Source organism: Bos indicus x Bos taurus, chromosome 5, assembly GCF_003369695.1.
Source record: "Bos indicus x Bos taurus breed Angus x Brahman F1 hybrid chromosome 5, Bos_hybrid_MaternalHap_v2.0, whole genome shotgun sequence".
Classification (NCBI taxonomy): Eukaryota; Metazoa; Chordata; class Mammalia; order Artiodactyla; family Bovidae; genus Bos; species Bos indicus x Bos taurus.
The window spans coordinates 7,251,980-7,271,319 of NC_040080.1; the positions used below are offsets into that span (position 1 = coordinate 7,251,980).

The following is a 19,340-nucleotide window of genomic DNA, read 5'->3' on the forward strand; positions in this document are numbered from 1 at the left end:
AGCCTGAAAGGGCGCATCAGCACACTGACGCCGTGATCCCTGCCGGACGGTCTTCCTAGCGCCCTCCCTGAAACTGTTTTGTCAGCTGAGTGTTTTTCAAACTGTATTTGTCAAAATCAGTTTAGTGGGTCGGGACTAACCCCTTTTTCTAAGTAATGTGCAATGCAGAGCTGGGACATCCCCTACTCGCCGCTTCGATCCACGAAATTCTAAACCAAGCTCGTTGGGTTCTTCCCTGGTCTATGATTTTGTACAGCATCAGTATAGACAGACCCGAGGAGAGCTCCGAAACCGTGTTCAACCCGGTATCCTTGTCTTTTGAAGTAAAACGCTGACTCTAGCGTTAATGATTGGGAAAGGTGAAGATGTATAAACAAAGAATAGCTGTTGGACTAGGGAACTGGTAACAGTTTAGACTATAATTCTGCCACATAGCAGAATCACCCAACTCTCAGTTCCCTGGAAGATATAAAGGTCTGACCCACATTTCTTTTTTTTTTTTGACAGGAAATAGCATTTATTGGTGAGCATGATTAAGGAGGCGACAGCACTGATGCTCATGAGTGCAGGGCCCGCCATTTGTCCAGGGGACCACGATTAGGGATGTATTTGACCCCACAGCCGTCTGGGATGAGTCGCTTTTCTGCCACCATGTTCTCAAATTCATCCGCATTGAACTTGGTAAATCCCCACTTCTTAGAGATGTGGATCTTCTGGCGGCCAGGGAACTTGAACTTGGCCCGGCGGAGGGCTTCAATCACATGTTCCTTGTTCTGCAGCTTGGTGCGGATGGGCATTATGACCTGGCCAATGTGGACCCTGGCCACTGTGCCCTGGGGCTTTCCAAAGGCACCGCGCATACCTGTCTGGAGTCTAGATTGGGAAACAGCAGGCCAGTCATGAATGCCCACTAGAAAGAGTTGTCTCCAAGGTCCCTTAGGGCAACCTGTACAGGCAACAGGTTGCATACACTACCAAGGAGGCTGCTATCTGCAGCCATTGCACACTGGGCCCCCATGGGGAAAAGAGCACAGTCGGCTTAATTGGCTGCGACTGACCCACATTTCTAAATTGTTTTTACAGGAAGCAGACCACCCCAGCCCCACCCTACCCCACCAAATGAAAACTGCTGCCCACAAGAACCATAGGCCGTTGACTAGCTGAAACCAGAAAATTGATACTTGAAACTTCATCTTGATGCCAACCGATCTGAGAACTGTCCATGGATCATGCCCCACCCCTTGAAGACTATAAAATTCCTCACTAGCCCCCTCCAGGGTGAATCACACGTCTTGAGGGCATTAGCCCAGTGTGGCCCCTTTTGCCTGGCAAAGCAATAAAAGCTACCCTTTTCTACTTCACCCAAAACTCTGTCTCCGAGTTTCTATTACTATTTGGCACTGATGAACAGTGGCTGAGTTTCCACGAGAGCCCTAGTGGACAGTCGGTAAGGGAGCTGACACTCTGGGTGAGCTGAGCGCAGAACAGGAGTGGGAAGTTGTGGAGAGCAGACATTGGAAGAACTGGGTGCACAATTACACGCTCCAAGGAGATCCAGGAGTGAAAGGCACACAGGGGACCTGCTTCAGCCAGGAAGGAGATGAACTGGAACAGCTCTTTAGTTAGGAAGGCTGAGAAAGTTCTGACCTGCTCACTTTCCTTGCCTGGATATTGTACCTCTCTCCACTTTGACTTGAGGTAAAGCAGCATATAAACTGATCCCAGAGCACCTGGATCACAGCAGCACCAAACATGTGGCCTCTCTCTGCCTCTCCTGCCCCAAAGATAGCCTGACTGATGTCTTCAACTGAGGCGACCAGCTGGTGTAACCAGAACAAGTCCGCCCCCTCTCCCTGAGGAGGCCACCCATCCTGGCTGAGGAACCAGCTGGAGGGAGCCCAGGTAAGTGCCAAGTGACATGTTTTTGGAGAGCCCACACAGGCATCTGAGTGTTTCACTTTATTTCCTGATTCTGTTCCAGTGACGGAGTAAATGGCCCCAGATGAACGGCTGCAGTTGTCACCCATTTCCCCCAAACCACTGTGCCCTGACTTTGTCTTCTCCGGGTCCCAGTTCTCTCTGCTTCTAGGCATCCGGCCGGAGGGTCAGTCTCTGATGTGGGACAGGGATACAGACACCTCTCCCAGGCAGCTGGCAACAATCATGAGAGGAGAACAGCAAGGAGGTGGGGCCAACCACGGGAGAACCATGCTTCTTGGGCCCAAAAGGGCAAAAATAGACAAGAGCAGAGGTGCTCCTGAGAATGATGGGATGGACTCTAAATTTGGGACCTGAATACCTGAGCTCAGTAGTCACTATACATCAAGGAGGGAACTGTTCCATGGAAAGGGGAAGGAGAGTCGTGAAGAGGCACCCCCACCCCCACCCCACGCACCTCCAGACCAAGTGTCTCTGGAGCATTGGAGCAAACCCTCAGAGGGTGGGTGACCACTGCCACGGCCCCTGGCTTTCTCAGGCACCTGCCAGTCACCCAGCACCCTCCCCCATGTCACACTCAGGGCAGCATCTGTGCCAACTGGGCTTAGGCAACTTTCTCCAAAGCTCCTAGGGAAGGGGTAACTCCCTCTGGGTTTGGTGATAAGACTTTGGAGATGGTAAAATCTGGGGTCAAATCCTGATGCTATCAGTGTGGATCCGGGCATGTCATTTAACCTCTCTGATCTAAGTTACTACTGCATTAACACCCCTAGCTATCGTGAGGATTCAATACAGTGCATGTAACATGACTGGTCCTTGGTAGGAACTTAACAAACAGAACAAGTCATTGTCACTGCTCCCATTGTTAATTATTCTCACTGACCCTTACTTGCCTTAAAAGGACAGGGCTGTAGACAGGGTACCTCTCTACTCGGAAGCATGATGCCGTGGCCTCCCATAGCCTGGGTGACCATGTACAGGCCAAAGCTCCAAGATGCAAGAAAGGATACAGCATGTCCTGTAGGGGTGGCTGGGCCAGGGAGGCCCTGGGGGAAAGACTCTCCAAGGAGGCCTGCAGGGTCTGGGCCATGCTGTGGTCAGTCAAGAGGCCCATGCTCTGGACCTGGAGAAAAAAGAGGGTAACAAAGACAGGCTTTCTCAGTGCCCACTCCACACAGGCCCTTTCTGCCCTCCACCCCCTGCACTCCTGACCTCCCATTGGCTATTATGGTTAGAGCTCCCCCTTCCCACCCTGCCCCAAGAGAAGATGGTATAGAGAGTTTGGCATCCCAGTGGCTAAATGGCATCCCCTCCCCACTCACCTGCAGGAAGAAGCCATGCAGTGCCTGGAGTGTGGAGCCAGGGAGGGTAGAGAGGTCGGTCGAAGCTGCGCCTTGCAGAACATGACCCACCTCCTGGGAGAGGATGCTACTGCTCCGGAACCGCACAAACTGGGCCAGGGAGAGAAGCCAAGCATGCAGTGACTCGGCATCTCCTCCATTCACAAACATTTCCTGTGTCCCTGCCATGCCCAGCACTGGGCTGGGGACACAGATTTGAAGCGCACGGAACTGTGCCTTCAAGGAGCTCAGCACTGGTACACACAGGTGGGGTTGTCTTGGGACAGTGAAGTCAGGAGGACTGCGAGTCACTGAGAGCTGGCCCTGAGGGCCCCACAGCCCTGCCTCTCACACTGGACTGCGTGTGGTCACCCCCGCCCGCCACCCTGTGCTTGTGTACCTGCTGCTCTCACCTCGGTGCCCGCTATACTTTCCCTTCTCCTTATCAATTAATCCTTCAAGGTTCGGGCAAAATGTTACCTTCACTACTGAGTGGTTTCTTAATTTTATTAAAGATATATAGGCATTAACTCTCCCTCCATATGCTAAAGCCTTTGAGTGCGTGGATCACAACTAGCTGTGGAAAATTCTTAAAGAGACGGGAATACCAGATCACCTTAACCTGCCTCCTGAGAAATCTGTATGCAGGTCAGGAAGCAACAGTTAGAACCAGACATGGAACAACAGAATGGTTCTAAATTGGGAAAGGAGTACATCAAGGCTGTATATTGTCACCCTGCTTATTTAACTTATATACAGAGTACATCATGAGAAATGCCGGGCTGGGTGAAGCACAAGCTGGAATCAAGATTGCCAGGAGAAATGTCAATAACCTCAGATATGCAGATGACAACACCCTTATGGCAGAAAGCGAAGAGGAACAAAAGAGCCTCTTAATGAAAGTGAAAGAGGAGAGTAAAAAAGCTGGTTTAAAATCCAACATTCAAAAAACTAAGATCATGGCATCCGGTCCCATCACTTCATGGCAAATAGATGAGAAAACAATGGAAACAGTGACAGACTTTATTTTCTTGGTCTCCAAAATCACTGCAGATGGTGACTGCAGCCATGAAATTAAAAGATGCTTGCTCCTTTGAAGAAAAGCTATGGCCAACCTAGATAGCATATTCAAAAGCAGAGACATTACTTTGCCAACAAAGGTCTGTCTAGTCAAAGCTCTGGTTTTTTCAGTAGTCATATATGGATGTGAGAGTTGGACCATAAAGGTTAAGCGCCAAAGAATGATGATTTTGACCTGTGGTGTTGGAGAAGACTCTTGAGAGTCCCTTGGACTGCAAGGAGATCCAAACTAGTCCATCCTAAAGGACATCAATCCTGAATATTCATTGGAAAGGACTTATACTGAAGGTGAAGCTCCAGTACTTTGGCCATCTGATATGAAGAACTGACTCATTGGAAAAGACCCTGATGCTGGGAAAGATTGAAGGCAGGAGGAGAAGGGGACAACAGAGGACAAGATGGTTGGATGGCATCACTGACTCAATGGACATGAGTTTGAGCAAGCTCTGGGAGATGGTGAAGAACAGGGAAGACTGGCATACTGCTGTCCATGGGGTAGCAAAGAATTGAGCACAACTGAGTGACTGAACAACAACAGGTATTACCTGTCCCTCCCAGCTCTGGCAGAAACAATTACTCTTTTATTGGGACTTCCCTGTTGGCTCACTGGTAAGAATCTGCCTGCCAATGCAGGGGACACAGGTTCGATCACTGGTCTGGGAAGAGTCCACATGCCGCGGAGCAACTAAGCCTGTGTGCCACAACTCCTGAGCCACCACTCTAGAGCCCCCGAGGTGCAACTGTTGAAGCCTGTGTGCCTAGAGCCTGTGCTGTCCTCTGCAACAAGAGAAGTCACCGCCATGAGAAGCCCATGCACTACAAGGAAGAGTAGCCCCGCTCGCTGCAACTAGAATAAGCCCACGTGCAGCAATGAAGACCCAGCGCAACAGCAACAACAAATTTACTTTTCTCTGGGTTCCCACACCAACCATTGAGTTATTCATTGATCTGTTTCACTATCATTCACAGGCTCACTGCCTTATTGTTTATTCAGTAGATATCCACTGTGTTCTAGGCACTTAGCATTATCTTCTAGTCTTCCATTAATAACATCATATTTTAAGTCTTAGTTTCCTTGTCTATCTCCTTCTCTAGACTGAGGGACCCTTAAGAAAGAACAGTTGGCTCACTGACATCTTTGGTAGCTAGCACAGGATCTGGCATGTGGTGGGCAGGCTCTGGTCAATGTTTCATTAGTGACTCAATAAGAAAGAATGCCCAGGTCTTCTGGGCTGAGATGTGGGCATTTAGAGGAATTCTCTAAGCAGGTTTCTTGTAGGGTGAAGGCCCCCCAGCCCCTCTACCTTCTTGGAGGATGACATTCTTCAGACCACAAGACATCCATTCTACACTTACCAGGGTCATAAGTCTCAAGATTTCAGGTTTGAGGAAGGAATTCTCTCCAGCTTCCAAGAGAGTAAACATCAAAAACCGATTCCAGGGCTGGCAGGCCACATGGAGGGCTACAGGAAACACCAGTCACCGTGTTGTTAATGCTGCTTTTCCAAAGACTGTGGAACACTGATAAAGAAAACTCTCCTATTGGCTCAAAAATGGGCTGCTCCACTAGAGGCAAGGCATTGGACAAGCTGACTCCAGGGGTTTCTTTTTTTCCTGGGTTTCCATGCACCCATGCTGCCTGGCACAGGGAGACCATATATCCCATTATATATGGGAGGAGCTCTGCCATGCAAGAGCTATGTGGGGAAAGTTGCTTGACATCCCTGAACCTGTGTCCTCATCTGTATGATGGACATAGCAGTGCCCTTGCAGTATTTTTAAAAAGAATTAAACAAGATGAATGTGAATCACGGCGCTCCCTGGTGGCCTGGTGGTTAGGATTCTGGGCTTTCACTGCCATGACTCAGGTTCAATCCCTGGTTGGGGAATTGACATCTCGCAAGCCAAAAAAAATGAAGAGTGTGAATCACAGAACAGGGAATGGGAGTTTGGGGTGGGAGGGTGTCACGGCAGGTGCTGGCTCCCTCCAACCACCCCCATGGGAACATCAGAGAAGGGGGAGGGTTTGTACCAACGTCTGGGCTCCGGGCATGCACATAGTCAAGCAAGGCCTCCAGGCAGCCAACACAGGCGTGGGACAACAGAGGGTCCTTCTGCAAAGAAACAACAAAACCCGAAGACATACACATCAGATTTCGCTGCCAACCCAGAAAAAACATTTGGTTTTCAAAACAACTGGATTTCAGATTGGGGATGTGGCTCTGTAGAAAATCAAGACGTTTGTTGGTTTCACCTCTCACTCACACACACATCACAGTGTGTATACTGATGATTTACCAACGTTTGACAGACTGTTTTGTTAAAGAAAAGAGTGGGCCCTGGGGCCCCTCAAGCAATTCACAAATTACAGATGCTGTAAGAGCCCTGCAGTTTATCTAAGTCAGCGCTGGTAGGTTTTTTCTTAAAGCAGAACCTTTTACCAAACAAAATTTTATGCTCTAATAAGCACATGAAAAGACCTTATTATCACTAGTCATTAAGGAAATGCAAATTAAAATCACCTTGAGATAACACCACATGCTCACCAATAGCTAATTGTGACTGACAATAAATACTAAGTATTAGCAAAAATGTGAAGCAACTAGAATTCTCGTGCACCCCTGATGGGAAGGCGAAATGGTGCAGCCACTTTGGAAAATAGTTTGGTTTCTTATAGACATACACTTACCATATGTTGTAGGCAGAATTTTAAGATGGTCCCATGACCTTGCTCCCAGATGTTACTCCTGTGATTAGGTTACATTATATGGCAAAAGGGAGATTGTTTGGGTTGGTCCAATCTGATCACACCAGTTCTCTAAAAGCAGAGTTTTCTTTGGCTAGTGGCAGAAGAACCAGAGAGACTGGAAGTGTGAGAAGGACTCAACATGCATTGGCTGGTTAGAGGATAGAGGGGCCATGTAAGACAGAATAGGGGCAACCTTAAAGAGATGAAAGAGCACCCCCCACACCAAACTGAGAAAGAAGTGTTTCTTTCCTTGATCTCCCAGATAAGCACCCAGCCTGAGCAATAACTTGATTTCAGCCTTGTGAGACTCTTAAGTGAAGAACCTGGTTAAGCCCACCCAGACTTCCAACATAAAGAATTGTCAGATAACAAGTGCGTGCTGTGTTAAGCAATTACGTTTGTGGTGTGTAGATACACAGCAACAGAAAACTAATATGTCATTTGACCCAGCAATCCCACTCCTAGGTATTTTACCCAAGAGAAGTAAAAATGGATATTCACACAAAGACTTGTACTTCAGTCTTTATTCATAACAACCAAAAGTCTGGAAGTCCCAAATAGGTATCAGTGGTGTAAGTTGCTCAGTCATGTCCAACTCTTTGTGGCCCCGTGGACTGCAGCCCGCTAGGCTCCTCCATCCATGGAATTTTCCAGGCAAGAATACTGAAGTAGGTTGCTATTTCCTTCTCCAGGGGATCTTCCCGACCCAGAGATCGAGCCCAGGTCGCCCACATTGCAGCCAGACTCTACCATATGAGCCACTAGGGAAGCAGTAGGTAAATGGATAAACAAATTGTGGTATAGCCACATATTAGGCCGCTACTCACCAATATATAGAAATGATGTACTGATACAACAGTATGAATGAATTTCAAAAGCATTAAGCTAAGTTGAAGCTGACAGACACACAAGGCAACATAATGTATGATTTCATTTACATGGAATTCTAGAAATGGTACAACTGTAGTGCCAGAAAGCAGAGCAGATCAGTGTTTGCCCAGGGTCGGGGATGGGGAGGGGACTGACTACAGAGCAATACACGGGAGCTTTCTGTGGTGCTGGAAACCTATACCATGATTGTGGTGGTCTTCACAGAACTGTATAGATTTGTCAAAACTCATCTAATTACACTTAAATCAGTGAATTTTACTACATGTAAGTTATATCTCAATAAGACTGATTTTTTTTAATGTAATACACCAACAAAAAAAATCCTATGTTCTTCTCATGCTGTCCTTTGGAACACAGCAACCTGGAGGTTAAGTTATGAGGCAGATCTGGGTTTGAATACTTGCTTGGCTACTTACCATCTGCAGGATCCTGGCCAAGGTTACTTACTTTTGCTAAGTGGGGATAAAAAGATTCCTTGGGTTGCTAAAAGGGTTTGATGAGATATGGGTACAGAGTATCTAACGAGTGCTAAGCACTGAGTTAGCACAAAAAAGTGGTGAATATCTTAATGAAATGCATAACAGGGGATACATTCTCCCTAACAACCCCTAAGTCTAGGCCTTGTGTCCTTTCTCCTTCTCCAATCAAAATTTAACTCTTAACCAGTTAAGAGTTGGGCACTTCCAACTTTTTCCCAGGTACTCAATATTGGCCAGTTTTTGCTTGTCCAGGATCCATTCCTCCTTCTTCTGAGAACAATTTTATTTTGCAGAAACACTCCTCTCTTATGTTCAGTCCATGTAAGTTACGGAGAGCTGACCATATGCACCATCCTTCAGGAGAGGCACTGCTGCTAAGTCACTTCAGTCGTGTCCGACTCTGTGCAACCCCATAGACAGCAGCCCACCAGGCTCCCCCGTCCCTGGGATTCTCCAGGCAAGAACACTGGAGTGGGTTGCCATTTCCTTCTCCAATGCATGAGAGTGAAAACTGAAAGTGAAGTCGCTCAGTCGTGTCTGACCCTCAGCGACCCCGTGGACTGCAGCCCCCCAGGTTCCTCCGTCCATGGGATTTTCCAGGCAAGAGTACTGGAGTGGGGTGCCACTGCCTTCTCCACAGGACAGGCACAAGCCAGGCCAATCAGAGCACCCCATGTTTCAAGCAGAGTGACTAGCACATTACCAAGCCAGGCTCATGAGACTCAATTCTGGGGGCTACTGAGAAAGAGAAACTTTCTTTCTGCCAGAAGGATATAGGCCAAGAGCTGCTCTAGGTTATCCTGCCATCCCATGAGAAGAAAGCTGAGAGAAATGCAGAGCCAGGAGACACAGAGATAGAGCTCTGATGATACTGTCTGAGCCTCTGGGATCCCAGATGTGCCTAAAGCCAGTTTTGGCCCCTGGACTTCTCAGTTATGAGACAATTTTGAGTTTTGTTTCTGTCACTGTAACTTTAAAACCAATCAATCTACTCTCCAGGCCTTGGTGGGAATACCAGGATCTTGACAGGCAGTTACCCCTTCCTGCCGTCATCCTGGGAGAAGCAGGCTCCACTGCCAGGGTCCCACTTGACAAGGGCCTTACCTGCACCAGGAGGTTCTGCAGTCCGATGACCAGGGACAGCACTTGTGATGTTCCCAGTGGAGCTAGGACAGTGTCCTCAGGGGCTGGCGGTGACTGGGCCCCTGAGGGCCGTAGGGCAACCAGGGCAGAGGAGAAGTTTTGTTGCAGGGCTGTCCGCAGGAAGCGTAAGATGGCAGCTGAAAGTAGGAAACTCCTTACACCCAGTTCCTGTCTCATTCCCCACCTCCCTGTGCCCAGCTCTGTTACAGGGGGAAGACCATGGAGATATAGTGGGGTGACCACAGGCTGGTCTGGGGGGCGGGGTGGTCCCATCTCAGGATATAGGGGAAAGGTTTTTCTTCTCCCTGCTGGAGGCCCTTGGCCCCACACCTGACAGCAGTGCAGCCTTTTTCTTCGGGACGCTGAGGGCCTTCAGTACTTGGTCCAGTTCCACGGACAATGTCTGATGAACCTGGCAGAGCATGGGGTAAAGGCATAACCCCCACTTTCTGGGAGCCTGGGGAGAAAATAACCTGCCACAATATCTCATACACATACCCAGAAGGACAGAAAAGGCCACATAGGGTCTTGTGAACCTCACCTGGATTTAGGAGCTTGAGGAGGAAAATCAAGCCCAGACCTGGAGAACTCTGCTTCTCCCAAATTTCCCCCATCCTCAGAAAGCATCTGCACCAGGGAGGAACTGATCCTGGCATTATCTGTAGGTCCATCTCTATCTCAGCCCACCATCCACCTAACTCAGACCTGGAGTCAGATGGCCCAGATTCAAAATCCTGGCTCTGCCACTTGCCACGGCTGTGGACAAGTCACTGCCCTGAACCTCTCTCAGCCTGTCTTACGTCCTTCACCTGTGAAACAGGAACAGTACCACATGCTTTCACTCCTGCCAGAGCCATTGTGAAGAACAGCTGAGGATCAGCGCTGTGAATGAGCTCTTTGACGTCAAAGCAGTGACCAAACTGAGGGGTTAGTTTAGGCAACAGGCTCAAAGCTGTGAGTGTGCTCTGCTCTCCTTACCCAGAACATGAGCTGCCTTCAGGCAGCTTCTCCTCCACTTGGATCTATCACAGTTTTCCACAAAGCAATTCCTCAAAAATGCTTGTTGGCTGGTGGAATTGGCAGGTTGTAGGCAGAAGAACCAACTTGTATAAAGATATTGAGATGCCATACTAATCTGTTAGTAGAGGAAGCTGTGTGCAAGTTCTGTGCTATCTGCTCAATTTTTTGGTAAATCTAAAGCCGTCCAAAAAATAACAGCTACTAAAAATCAACCAGAATCAAACAAAACAAGGTATGGAGATGTGAAAGAGCACAGTGAACTGGGAAAAGAGCAAGCACGTGCTCTGAAGAGGAGGGCAGAATGACAGGAAGTAAGGCTGCAGAGGGGCCTAGTAGGAAGGGTCTCAGCAGCCACAAAGAGAACAGAAAGGTGCTGAAGGAGAGTGGCCAGAGGGCAAGAGTGGATATACAGTGCCGTGGGGATAGAGAGGCAGGGGGATGGAGAGGCTGGGGCCAGCAGATTGTCAACAGGCCACCTTGGTGGTGAGGATAAATGATCAGGCCTGAACGAGGGCAGAGGGGAGGACTTGGAGGAGAGGCAGTTAGGTGATTGGCTGGGTGTGAGCTGAGGGCCAGGGGAGAACTGATGACATGGTGCAGGCTTCCATCCAGGCAGGTGACTGCAGGGGCAGGTGTGGGCCCAACAGAGAAAAGCAGGAGAGGTTCCTATCCCAAGTTGACCCCACTGGAAACTACCTGAGGATCTGCTATACTGTAGATCTGCCAGTTTACTGAAAGTCTAGAAGCCAAAATTTTAAGACTCACTTCAATTCTATACCAGTGAGTGTTTGCCTGGCATCAGGTTGGCACAGAACTGGGCACAGTGAGGGTACCTCAAGGGCTAGGCAGTGGTTTACATCCACCAGGAGTAGCCAGCCTTAGGGTAAACACTCAAAAGTGGGGCAGCCCACAGAGGAGCCCATGCAGGGCACAAGGATGCCAAGGTCATACAAGGGGGAGGAGCTGAGAGGAAAGGAGGTGCTGTGGGTAAGTCCATGGCGCCGCCATTCCCTCATCGCCTTCTCCAACAGTCACGTGACAGCTCCCATGTGTATGGCACGTCACAGCTTACCACCTACCACTTCAAGATCACGGGCTGGATTCTGCCTTCCCGTTCAGCTGGACAGTCCACTCCCTACACCCTGCAATGCGATAGCTCACCACTCTTCAAATACATAAATCATGTCTTAAACTTGCACAGCTTCAGGCCTGTGCTCATCTCATTCTCTTTGCCTAGCATGCTCTCCCCTTTGCCTGGCACAAAATACTTACCTTTCAAGGCTTTGCTTAAAGATTACAACACAAGTTCCCCAAGTGTGGGGTGTATACTGTATTCATTTTTTATTCCTCTGTTCCTAAAGTACTGCCTGGCATGTAGGTGATCCACGTGTGCTAAATGGATCAATGTAAATCAACCTGACAACAGGCTTGCATGTTACTCTCCTGTTTTGTAGGCAAGGAAACTGAAGCTCAAAGAGGTAAATACTTTACTAAGGTTACATAGGTAATAAGCCACAGAGCTGAGACCAGAACTCGGATCTTCATCGTTCCTTTGAGTGACACCCATGACCCAAAGCTACAGGGGTTAGAAACTAACCTGAAGACTGCCTTTGTGCTGCTGGGCAGAGAAGGAGGCAGTGAGCAGCCAGGCGGAGCAGAGGAGCCCGGTCCTGGGAGAGCCCTCCTCAGCCCAGGTTAGCGCCAGCATCTTCTCCAGAAGCTCTATCAGGGCCGTGCTGCTCAGAAGCACTGCAGCGGCTGCAGAGGGTTGGGAAGAGCAGGTAGTGCTCAATTAGTACCCAGAAGGTGCTCCCATATGCTCTGTGAATGAACAAAAGGGTCACCTGGGAGGCTCTAAGGGTCCGAGCTTCGTTTTGGAAGCAAAGGTTATCAGAACCAGAAAGGACCTTATGACCATTCGTTCCAGCCACACACACCTTTATTTATTTTTTTTAAGATGGAAGAACAGGGCAGCAAGAGCCACAGGCACTGCCCAGCACCCTCCCTTCCTCTTCACTCTGCCAGCTCGGGCCCCAGTACCTCTTCTCTGACTGCCCAGTGTGGTCTGGTGAAGGCTGCAGTACAGGAAGTTGAAGGAGGGCTGAAGGATGTCCGAGTCAGCGGGGCTGCATGTCCCACACAGCTTGCTCACTGCAAGAGATCAGAGTCCTCGGGAGCCCCAGTGCTTAGCACTCACACTTCTTACAGCTAATGCCCCTCAACCGGCTAATTTCAGATGTCAGTCTTGGGGATCAAGAACAAACCAAGTGTCCCTGATGTTACTGCCAATGGAAAGAAGCAGTGACAAACCCAAAGACATGTTCACACTCTCCATCAGAACAAACATCAGGCAAGCACCCCCAGGTGCATGTACGAATAGACTGCACAAGTTTAGGAAGTCAAAAGGCAGCCTCTGACAGCACTTGTGCCAACCAGACTCCAGGTTGCAGAGTCTGCAGAGGTTATGTAGGCCAACTTGCCACCATCAGCAGAAAGACGATCAAGTCTCTGAATTCTTCCAGCAACAGGCACTCACCACCTTCCCAGGGGAGGTCTGTAGCTATCGATGTGCAGTTCCCTAAACTTGCCACATTCTCTCTCTCATACCACCTCCATCTAGCTAACACCTTTCCTCCGATTCAGCAATCAAGATTCAGCTCAAAGTTCACCTCCCTCATGAATTCTCCCTTAATCTCTCAAAGCAAGGTTAAATGCCTCCTCTACTCCGCCTGCCTCATCAGAGTGGTTACAACACTGTGGGGTAGACATCTACAGAGCACAACCCTTTCCTCCTGGGAATTACCAGACGTTGCTCCCCTGCCCCCACCATCCTAGATATAAACCTACCTAAGTCTCCATTCACTTTTTTGGCAGCCATATCACACTTGACTTTACATGGCTCATGATCAACCAGACAACCAGGCCCCTCCCAACCATAGCCCCACCCTTGAACCACAGTCTTCTACTCTCAATGCTCTCAAATAAAACTATTCAAGGGTTATATGTAAATATATACTCATTTCACATATATGTTTCAGTCTGTTATGTCTTCCTATTAGAGGCCCTTTTGACAGCTGTTTTTGTCACACACAAACCTCCCTCCTGGCTGAGTGCCGCCTGATAAGACAGGCAGGCAATGACCAGCACCAGGCCAGGCTGGACACTGATCTTCTCATGAGGAGATCTGGGCTCCAGGCAGGGGAAAACCATACTACCCTGTGGCCAGAGGACACGACACTCCACAGGGACTGGAGACAAATCATTTTTCCTAATAATTTCAAGTTTTCCTCAACAAATCTTCCTGAGGGTGCTGCCTATGAACTGGTGGCTGCATCAGCGAGCAATAAAAGATCCTAATAAGCTTTGGGGTATGGGGAGAAAAAAGGCCTAGAGATCTGTGAACTGGATCATTAGATCCTGAGTCAGCTGCAGGGTGAGGTGGAGAACAGAGCTTGTGCCAGGAAAAATGAAGGATACACAGACAGTACCCACTGAAGGCCTACTCTGTGTCAAGCACCTTGTGGCATTCTACATTTAAAGTTACTCCTTACATCAACCCTAAATCAGTACACACTGTTGTCTTACTTCTGAGGAACCAAAGGCTCACAAAGGCTAGAGGTTGCCCAAGGTTGCATACCTAGTGACTAAGCTGAGAACAAAATCAGGCCTTCTTGATTCTGGAGCTTGTCGCAGTGATTTGTTTTGGTTTTTGTTTTCCTAACATTCCCAGAGAACGAGCAGAAGATCTGGAAGGTCCTTTATCAAGAAGCCCATAGGCAATCAACCAGTCAGAGGACTGTGCGTTAGTTGATTACATACCCTGCAACCCTCCTCCCTCACGTTGCCTTTAAAAATGCTATGTTGAAATCCTTCGGGGAGTCTGGGGTTGTGGGGGGCATGAGTCCCCATTCTTGCATGACCCTGCAATAAACCTTCTTACTCAAAAAAAGAGAGAGAAGCCCACAGGAATAGACTGACCCACCAGCTTCTTCCAAAAGGTGAAAGGGTGGAAGAAAGGAGCAAGGCCAGTGCTATGAGGGCCGACCCACAGCCCACCCAGCCCTGGGCCCTCAGGCACTGTTCCAAGCAACCAGAGCACCTTGGTGAAGCAGCTTCATGGCCATGCTGTCCAGTTCTTGCTCTGACTCGTTCCTCAGCTGCACTAAGGAGAGGAGGTTCAACAGCAAAGGCAAGTTCCCAGAGGCTGTTAGGAACAAGGAGAGCTGGTCAGGGGAACTTACAGACAGATCACCACCACCACCCAACCAGCGGTAAATAGTTCATTGGGCTTTACCCCTATTTACTGTCTTCTTTATTTGGAAAAGGGGCAACTGACAGACTGAGTGCCAACTCTGGGTTGGGTAAGAGAATTCATTATCTCACTTAATCCTCTTTAAAATCATGGGAAGCAGGGACTGTCATTTCTATTTTATAGTTAAGAAAACCGAGGCCCAGAGAGGCTAAATGACATCTCCCAGGTCCCACAGCCACTGGCAGGGCCAGGACTTGAACTCAAATCTGAATCCAAGGCTCAAAGTCTTTCCACTATGGGTTTCCAAGATATCTCATGATTCTTTTTTTTTTTTTCTCATGATTCTTAAACACTATTATCAGTTAGTTGTGGCTTCTCCTTCCCTGAAAAGGAAGGATTCAGCTCCTCCAGATCCCCTTAGCAGAAGATATTAAGAAGAGGTGGCACAGAGAAGAGAATACACAGAAGAACTATACAAAAAAGATCTTCACGGCCCAGATAATCACGATGGTGTGATCACTCATCTAGAGCCAGACATCCTGGAATGTGAAGTCAAGTGGGCCTTAGGAAGCATCACTACAAACAAAGCTAGTGGATGGGGATGGAATTCCAGTTGAGCTATTTCAAATCCTAAAAGATGATGCTGTGAAAAGTGCTGTACTCAATATGCCAGCAAATTTGGAAAACTCAGCAGTGGCCACAGGACTCGAAAAGGTCAGTTTTCATTCCAATCCCAAAGAAAGGCAATGCCAAAGAACGCTCAAACTACTGCACAATTGCACTCATCTCATACAGTAATAAAGTACTGTTCAAAATTCTCCAAGCCAGGCTTCAGCAATACATGAACCGTGAACTTCCAGATGTTCAAGCTGGTTTTAGAAAAGGCAGAGGAACCAGAGATCAAATTGCCAATAACCACTGGATCATCGAAAAAGCAAGAGTTCCAGAAAAACATCTATTTCTGCTTTATTGACTATGTCAAAGCTTTTGACTGTGTGAATCACAGTAAACTGTGGCAAATTCTGGAAGAGATGGGAATACCAGACCACTTGACCTGCCTCTTGAGATAACTGTATGCAGGTCAGGAGCAACAGTTAGAACTGGACATGAACAACAGACTGGTTCCAAATAGGAAAAGGAGTATGTCAAAGCTGTATATTGTCACCCTGCTTATTTAACTTCTATGCAGAATACATATCATGTGAAATGCCAGACTGGATGAAGCACAAGCTGGAATCAAGATTGCTGGGAGAAATATCAATAACCTCATATATGCAGATGACACCAATCTTATGGCAGAAAGTGAAGAAGAACTAAAGAGCCTCTTGATGAAAGTGAAAGAAGAGAGTGAAAAAGTTGGCTTAAAGCTCAACATTCAGAAAACTAAGATCATGGCATCTGGTCCCATCACTTCACGGCAAGTAGATGGGGAAACAGTGGAAACAGTGTCAGTCTTTATTTTTTTGGACTCCAAAATCACTGCAGATGGTGACTGCAGCCATGAAATTAAAAGACTCTTACTCCTTGGAAGGAAAGTTATGACCAACCTAGACAGTATATTAAAAAGCAGAGACATTACTTTGTCAACAAAAGTCCGTCTAGTCAAGGCTATGGTTTTTCCAATAGTCATGTATGGATGCAAGAGTTGGACTATAAAGAAAGCTGAGCGCAGAAGAATTGATGCTTTTGAACTGTGGTGTTGGAGAAGACTCTTGAGAGTCCCTTGGACTGCAAGGAGATCCAACCAGTCCATCCTAAAGGAGATCAGTCCTGGGTGTTTACTGGAAGGACTGATGTTGAAGCTGAAACTCCAGTACTTTGGCCACCTGATGTGAAGAGCTGACTCATTGGAAAAGACCCTGATGCTGGGAAAGATTGAGGGCAGGAGGAGAAGGGGATGACAGAGGATGAGATGGTTGGATGGCATCACCAACTCAACGGACATGAGTTTGGGTAAACTCCGGGAGTTGGTGATAGACAGGGAGGCCTGGCATGCTGTGGTTCATGAGGTTGCAAAGAGTCGGACATGACTGAGCGACTGAACTGAACTGAACTGAGATCCCCTTAAACATGCCTCCAAAACCCCGTCCTCAACAGAAATGAACCAAATGAGCCATAGTTCTCCACCCACTTCCTCTTAATTGCTTGAAAATTTAAAAGTTCAACTTTCTAAGAGTAGGAAAAAAAAAAACAGACTAATCCCAGCCTTTCACACTATACCAAATACCAAGCTTCTGTGACTCCAGGGAGTCCCATTCCGGATTTGGAAACCATCCTTTTAGATCTCACCAGGAGCTCCAATCCATCACAGATCCGCCCCCTCCCTTGCCCCTGCTGGCTGTTGCTGCATCCTACACCTCCCCAACATTTACTGCTTCTTTCTTCCCAACTAGGGGCTGCCATTCTTGTGACAAATAGCTCTGAGCACATGCTTCGCAGGGTGGGGATAGGCATGCATGCATCAAACACACCCACCCATGCAGACATGAAACATAAGCACACTCAAACCACAGACACACACACAGACACACACAAACAAGTATGTTGAGTACCCACTCTCCCACAAGAGGAAGGAGATAAAAATTTCTCGCTTAATGCCCCATTGGCCTGACTTTTCTTTTGCAGAGAAAACTCCAATTCTCTCTCCCAGAGCAGACCTCATCACAGTAGAGATGCCCATTCCTGCATGACCTTCCCTCAGGTCTAAACATGCCTCCAGCAGCTACAGGCTGACCTCCTGAGGGGGAGGACCCATGCTCCACCAGCAGATGCTGTAGGATCATCAGGAAGTGGCCTCGGATGAGACCGCCCACTTGGACATCTTCATTCCTCCTCAGAAAGGTCTTCAGGACGATCAGTACCTTGCGGGCTATGTCCATGGGACTGGAACAGATGAGGTCCTGAGCAGGAGAGAAGGAAGCCAGAGCTCAGAGGGCATTATAGTTGGGGACAGTTAAGCAGTGAAGAAGAGGGGCTGGAGAAGGGCCCCAAATGATGCTGTCACAGAACCTGGGGAAGGAAGCACTTACTCAGGACCTACCATACATCATCCTGTCAAACAAGTCCATCCTAAATGGAAAAAAACAGAGGCTCAGAGAGATTGTGTGATGTGCCAAAGCCCACATAAACTAGTAAGTGGCACAATTAGGATTTGAATCCCTGGTGGCTCAGATGGTAAAGAATCTGCCTACAATGCAGAAGACCCTGGGTCAGGAAGATCCCCTGGAGAAGGGAATGGCTACCCACTTCAGTATCATTGCCTGGAGAATCCAATGGACAGAGGAACTTGACAGGCTACAGTCCCAAGGATAGGACTTGGATCACAAAGAGTCAGACATGACTGAGTGACTAACATACTCCCAACCCCAAGCCCAGAGATCTTTCTACTAAGGGGGTGGGGGTGGAGATGTCACAGGGCAAGCACAGGATGGGTTAGGACAGATTCAGGACACAGGAAGAGAAGCAAGGACCAGATCAGGCCCCGTCTCCACCATGGCATCTGGCTATTTCTGCCCCAAGGAGTAAAGGCCTTGGTTTCAGAAGGCTGGAAAGAACATTGCTTTTTATTTGCTTTCGGAGTTAATAAGTATATGTTAAAGGGGAAGTCAGCAAAAGCTACACCAGAGACTATCCCATTGAGAGTTCCTGTCACCTTCCAGCTCAAACAGGCCAATTCCTTTTGAAAGGGCAGAGGGGGCTGGGTGCCACGAAACCAGTGTCACACACAGACTCCTAGCTCCTGACACACAGAACCATGATTACAGGCTACCGGCCAGACAAACCCAGATGTGCTGATCACTGGGTAGCACGGGGGTGTCTGTGCTTGGCTCTCTAAAAACCCCCACAGCTGCCAGAGAAACAACTATAATACTGATGAAATAATTCATATTTTATGGTACAATGAGAAACATTTAAACATAAAATTTTTCTTTGCTAGCTTGGGCCTCTTCCTCCCCTTTTAGTGTGTATTGTGCATCTGAATTAACCAGACCTCTTTAGGAGATAACATTCTTTCTCAATCTCATCAAGGGTCACAACTCGTAAGTCTTTAGGGGATAACTTCCTTCCTAACTCTGCAAGGGACCATGATGACCTGTGATCCACTACTACCTTTGTATGTATAGATTTAAATTGTGTAAATGATCAATAATATGTCATTTAACCATTTGTCTCAAAAACTTAAATCACTGTGCTTTGACCACTTATGGGCAGGACAGTCCTTGGAGCTTTTTATTTTACTTTCTTAATTTATCTTTTTGGCCACACCACATGGTTTTCAAGATCTTAGTTCCTGGACCAGGCATGGAACCTGTGCTCCCTACAGTGGAAGCCGAGTCCTAACCACTGGACTGCCAGGGAATTCCCCTCAGAGATTTCTGAAAGACTGTCTAGCAGATTATAATTCTCGGGTTGGCTCAAATAAATTTGCCATTTCCTTCTGAGATAGA

At 47.9% G+C, this 19,340-nt stretch overlaps 2 protein-coding genes and 1 non-coding gene across 3 annotated transcripts in view; all 3 read right to left on the reverse strand.

Annotated features, from left to right (window-relative positions):
* Positions 1-486: 486 nt before the first annotated feature.
* LOC113892166 (60S ribosomal protein L10-like) lies at positions 487-993 on the reverse strand. The gene has a single exon (XM_027540649.1). The coding sequence runs from the start codon at positions 966-968 to the stop codon at positions 558-560; it is 411 nt and encodes a 136-aa protein (XP_027396450.1). The 5' UTR covers positions 969-993; the 3' UTR covers positions 487-557.
* LOC113893837 lies at positions 919-1,053 on the reverse strand. Its single transcript, XR_003511360.1, has one exon. It is a non-coding gene; the product is annotated as a small nucleolar RNA SNORA70 (small nucleolar RNA).
* An 893-nt stretch (positions 1,054-1,946) lies between these two features.
* MEI1 (meiotic double-stranded break formation protein 1) overlaps positions 1,947-19,340 on the reverse strand; it is a 55,854-nt gene continuing 38,460 nt past the window's right edge. The window contains exons 22-32 of the mRNA XM_027543387.1: positions 17,627-17,792; positions 14,740-14,844; positions 12,681-12,791; positions 12,238-12,398; positions 9,951-10,032; positions 9,582-9,757; positions 6,391-6,472; positions 5,715-5,821; positions 3,261-3,389; positions 2,949-3,061; positions 1,947-2,151 (exon numbers count right to left, since the gene is read on the reverse strand). Coding sequence (XP_027399188.1) covers positions 2,106-2,151; positions 2,949-3,061; positions 3,261-3,389; positions 5,715-5,821; positions 6,391-6,472; positions 9,582-9,757; positions 9,951-10,032; positions 12,238-12,398; positions 12,681-12,791; positions 14,740-14,844; positions 17,627-17,792 — 1,278 coding nt within the window. The 3' untranslated portion in view covers positions 1,947-2,105. The remainder of the gene's footprint in view (positions 2,152-2,948; positions 3,062-3,260; positions 3,390-5,714; positions 5,822-6,390; positions 6,473-9,581; positions 9,758-9,950; positions 10,033-12,237; positions 12,399-12,680; positions 12,792-14,739; positions 14,845-17,626; positions 17,793-19,340) is intronic.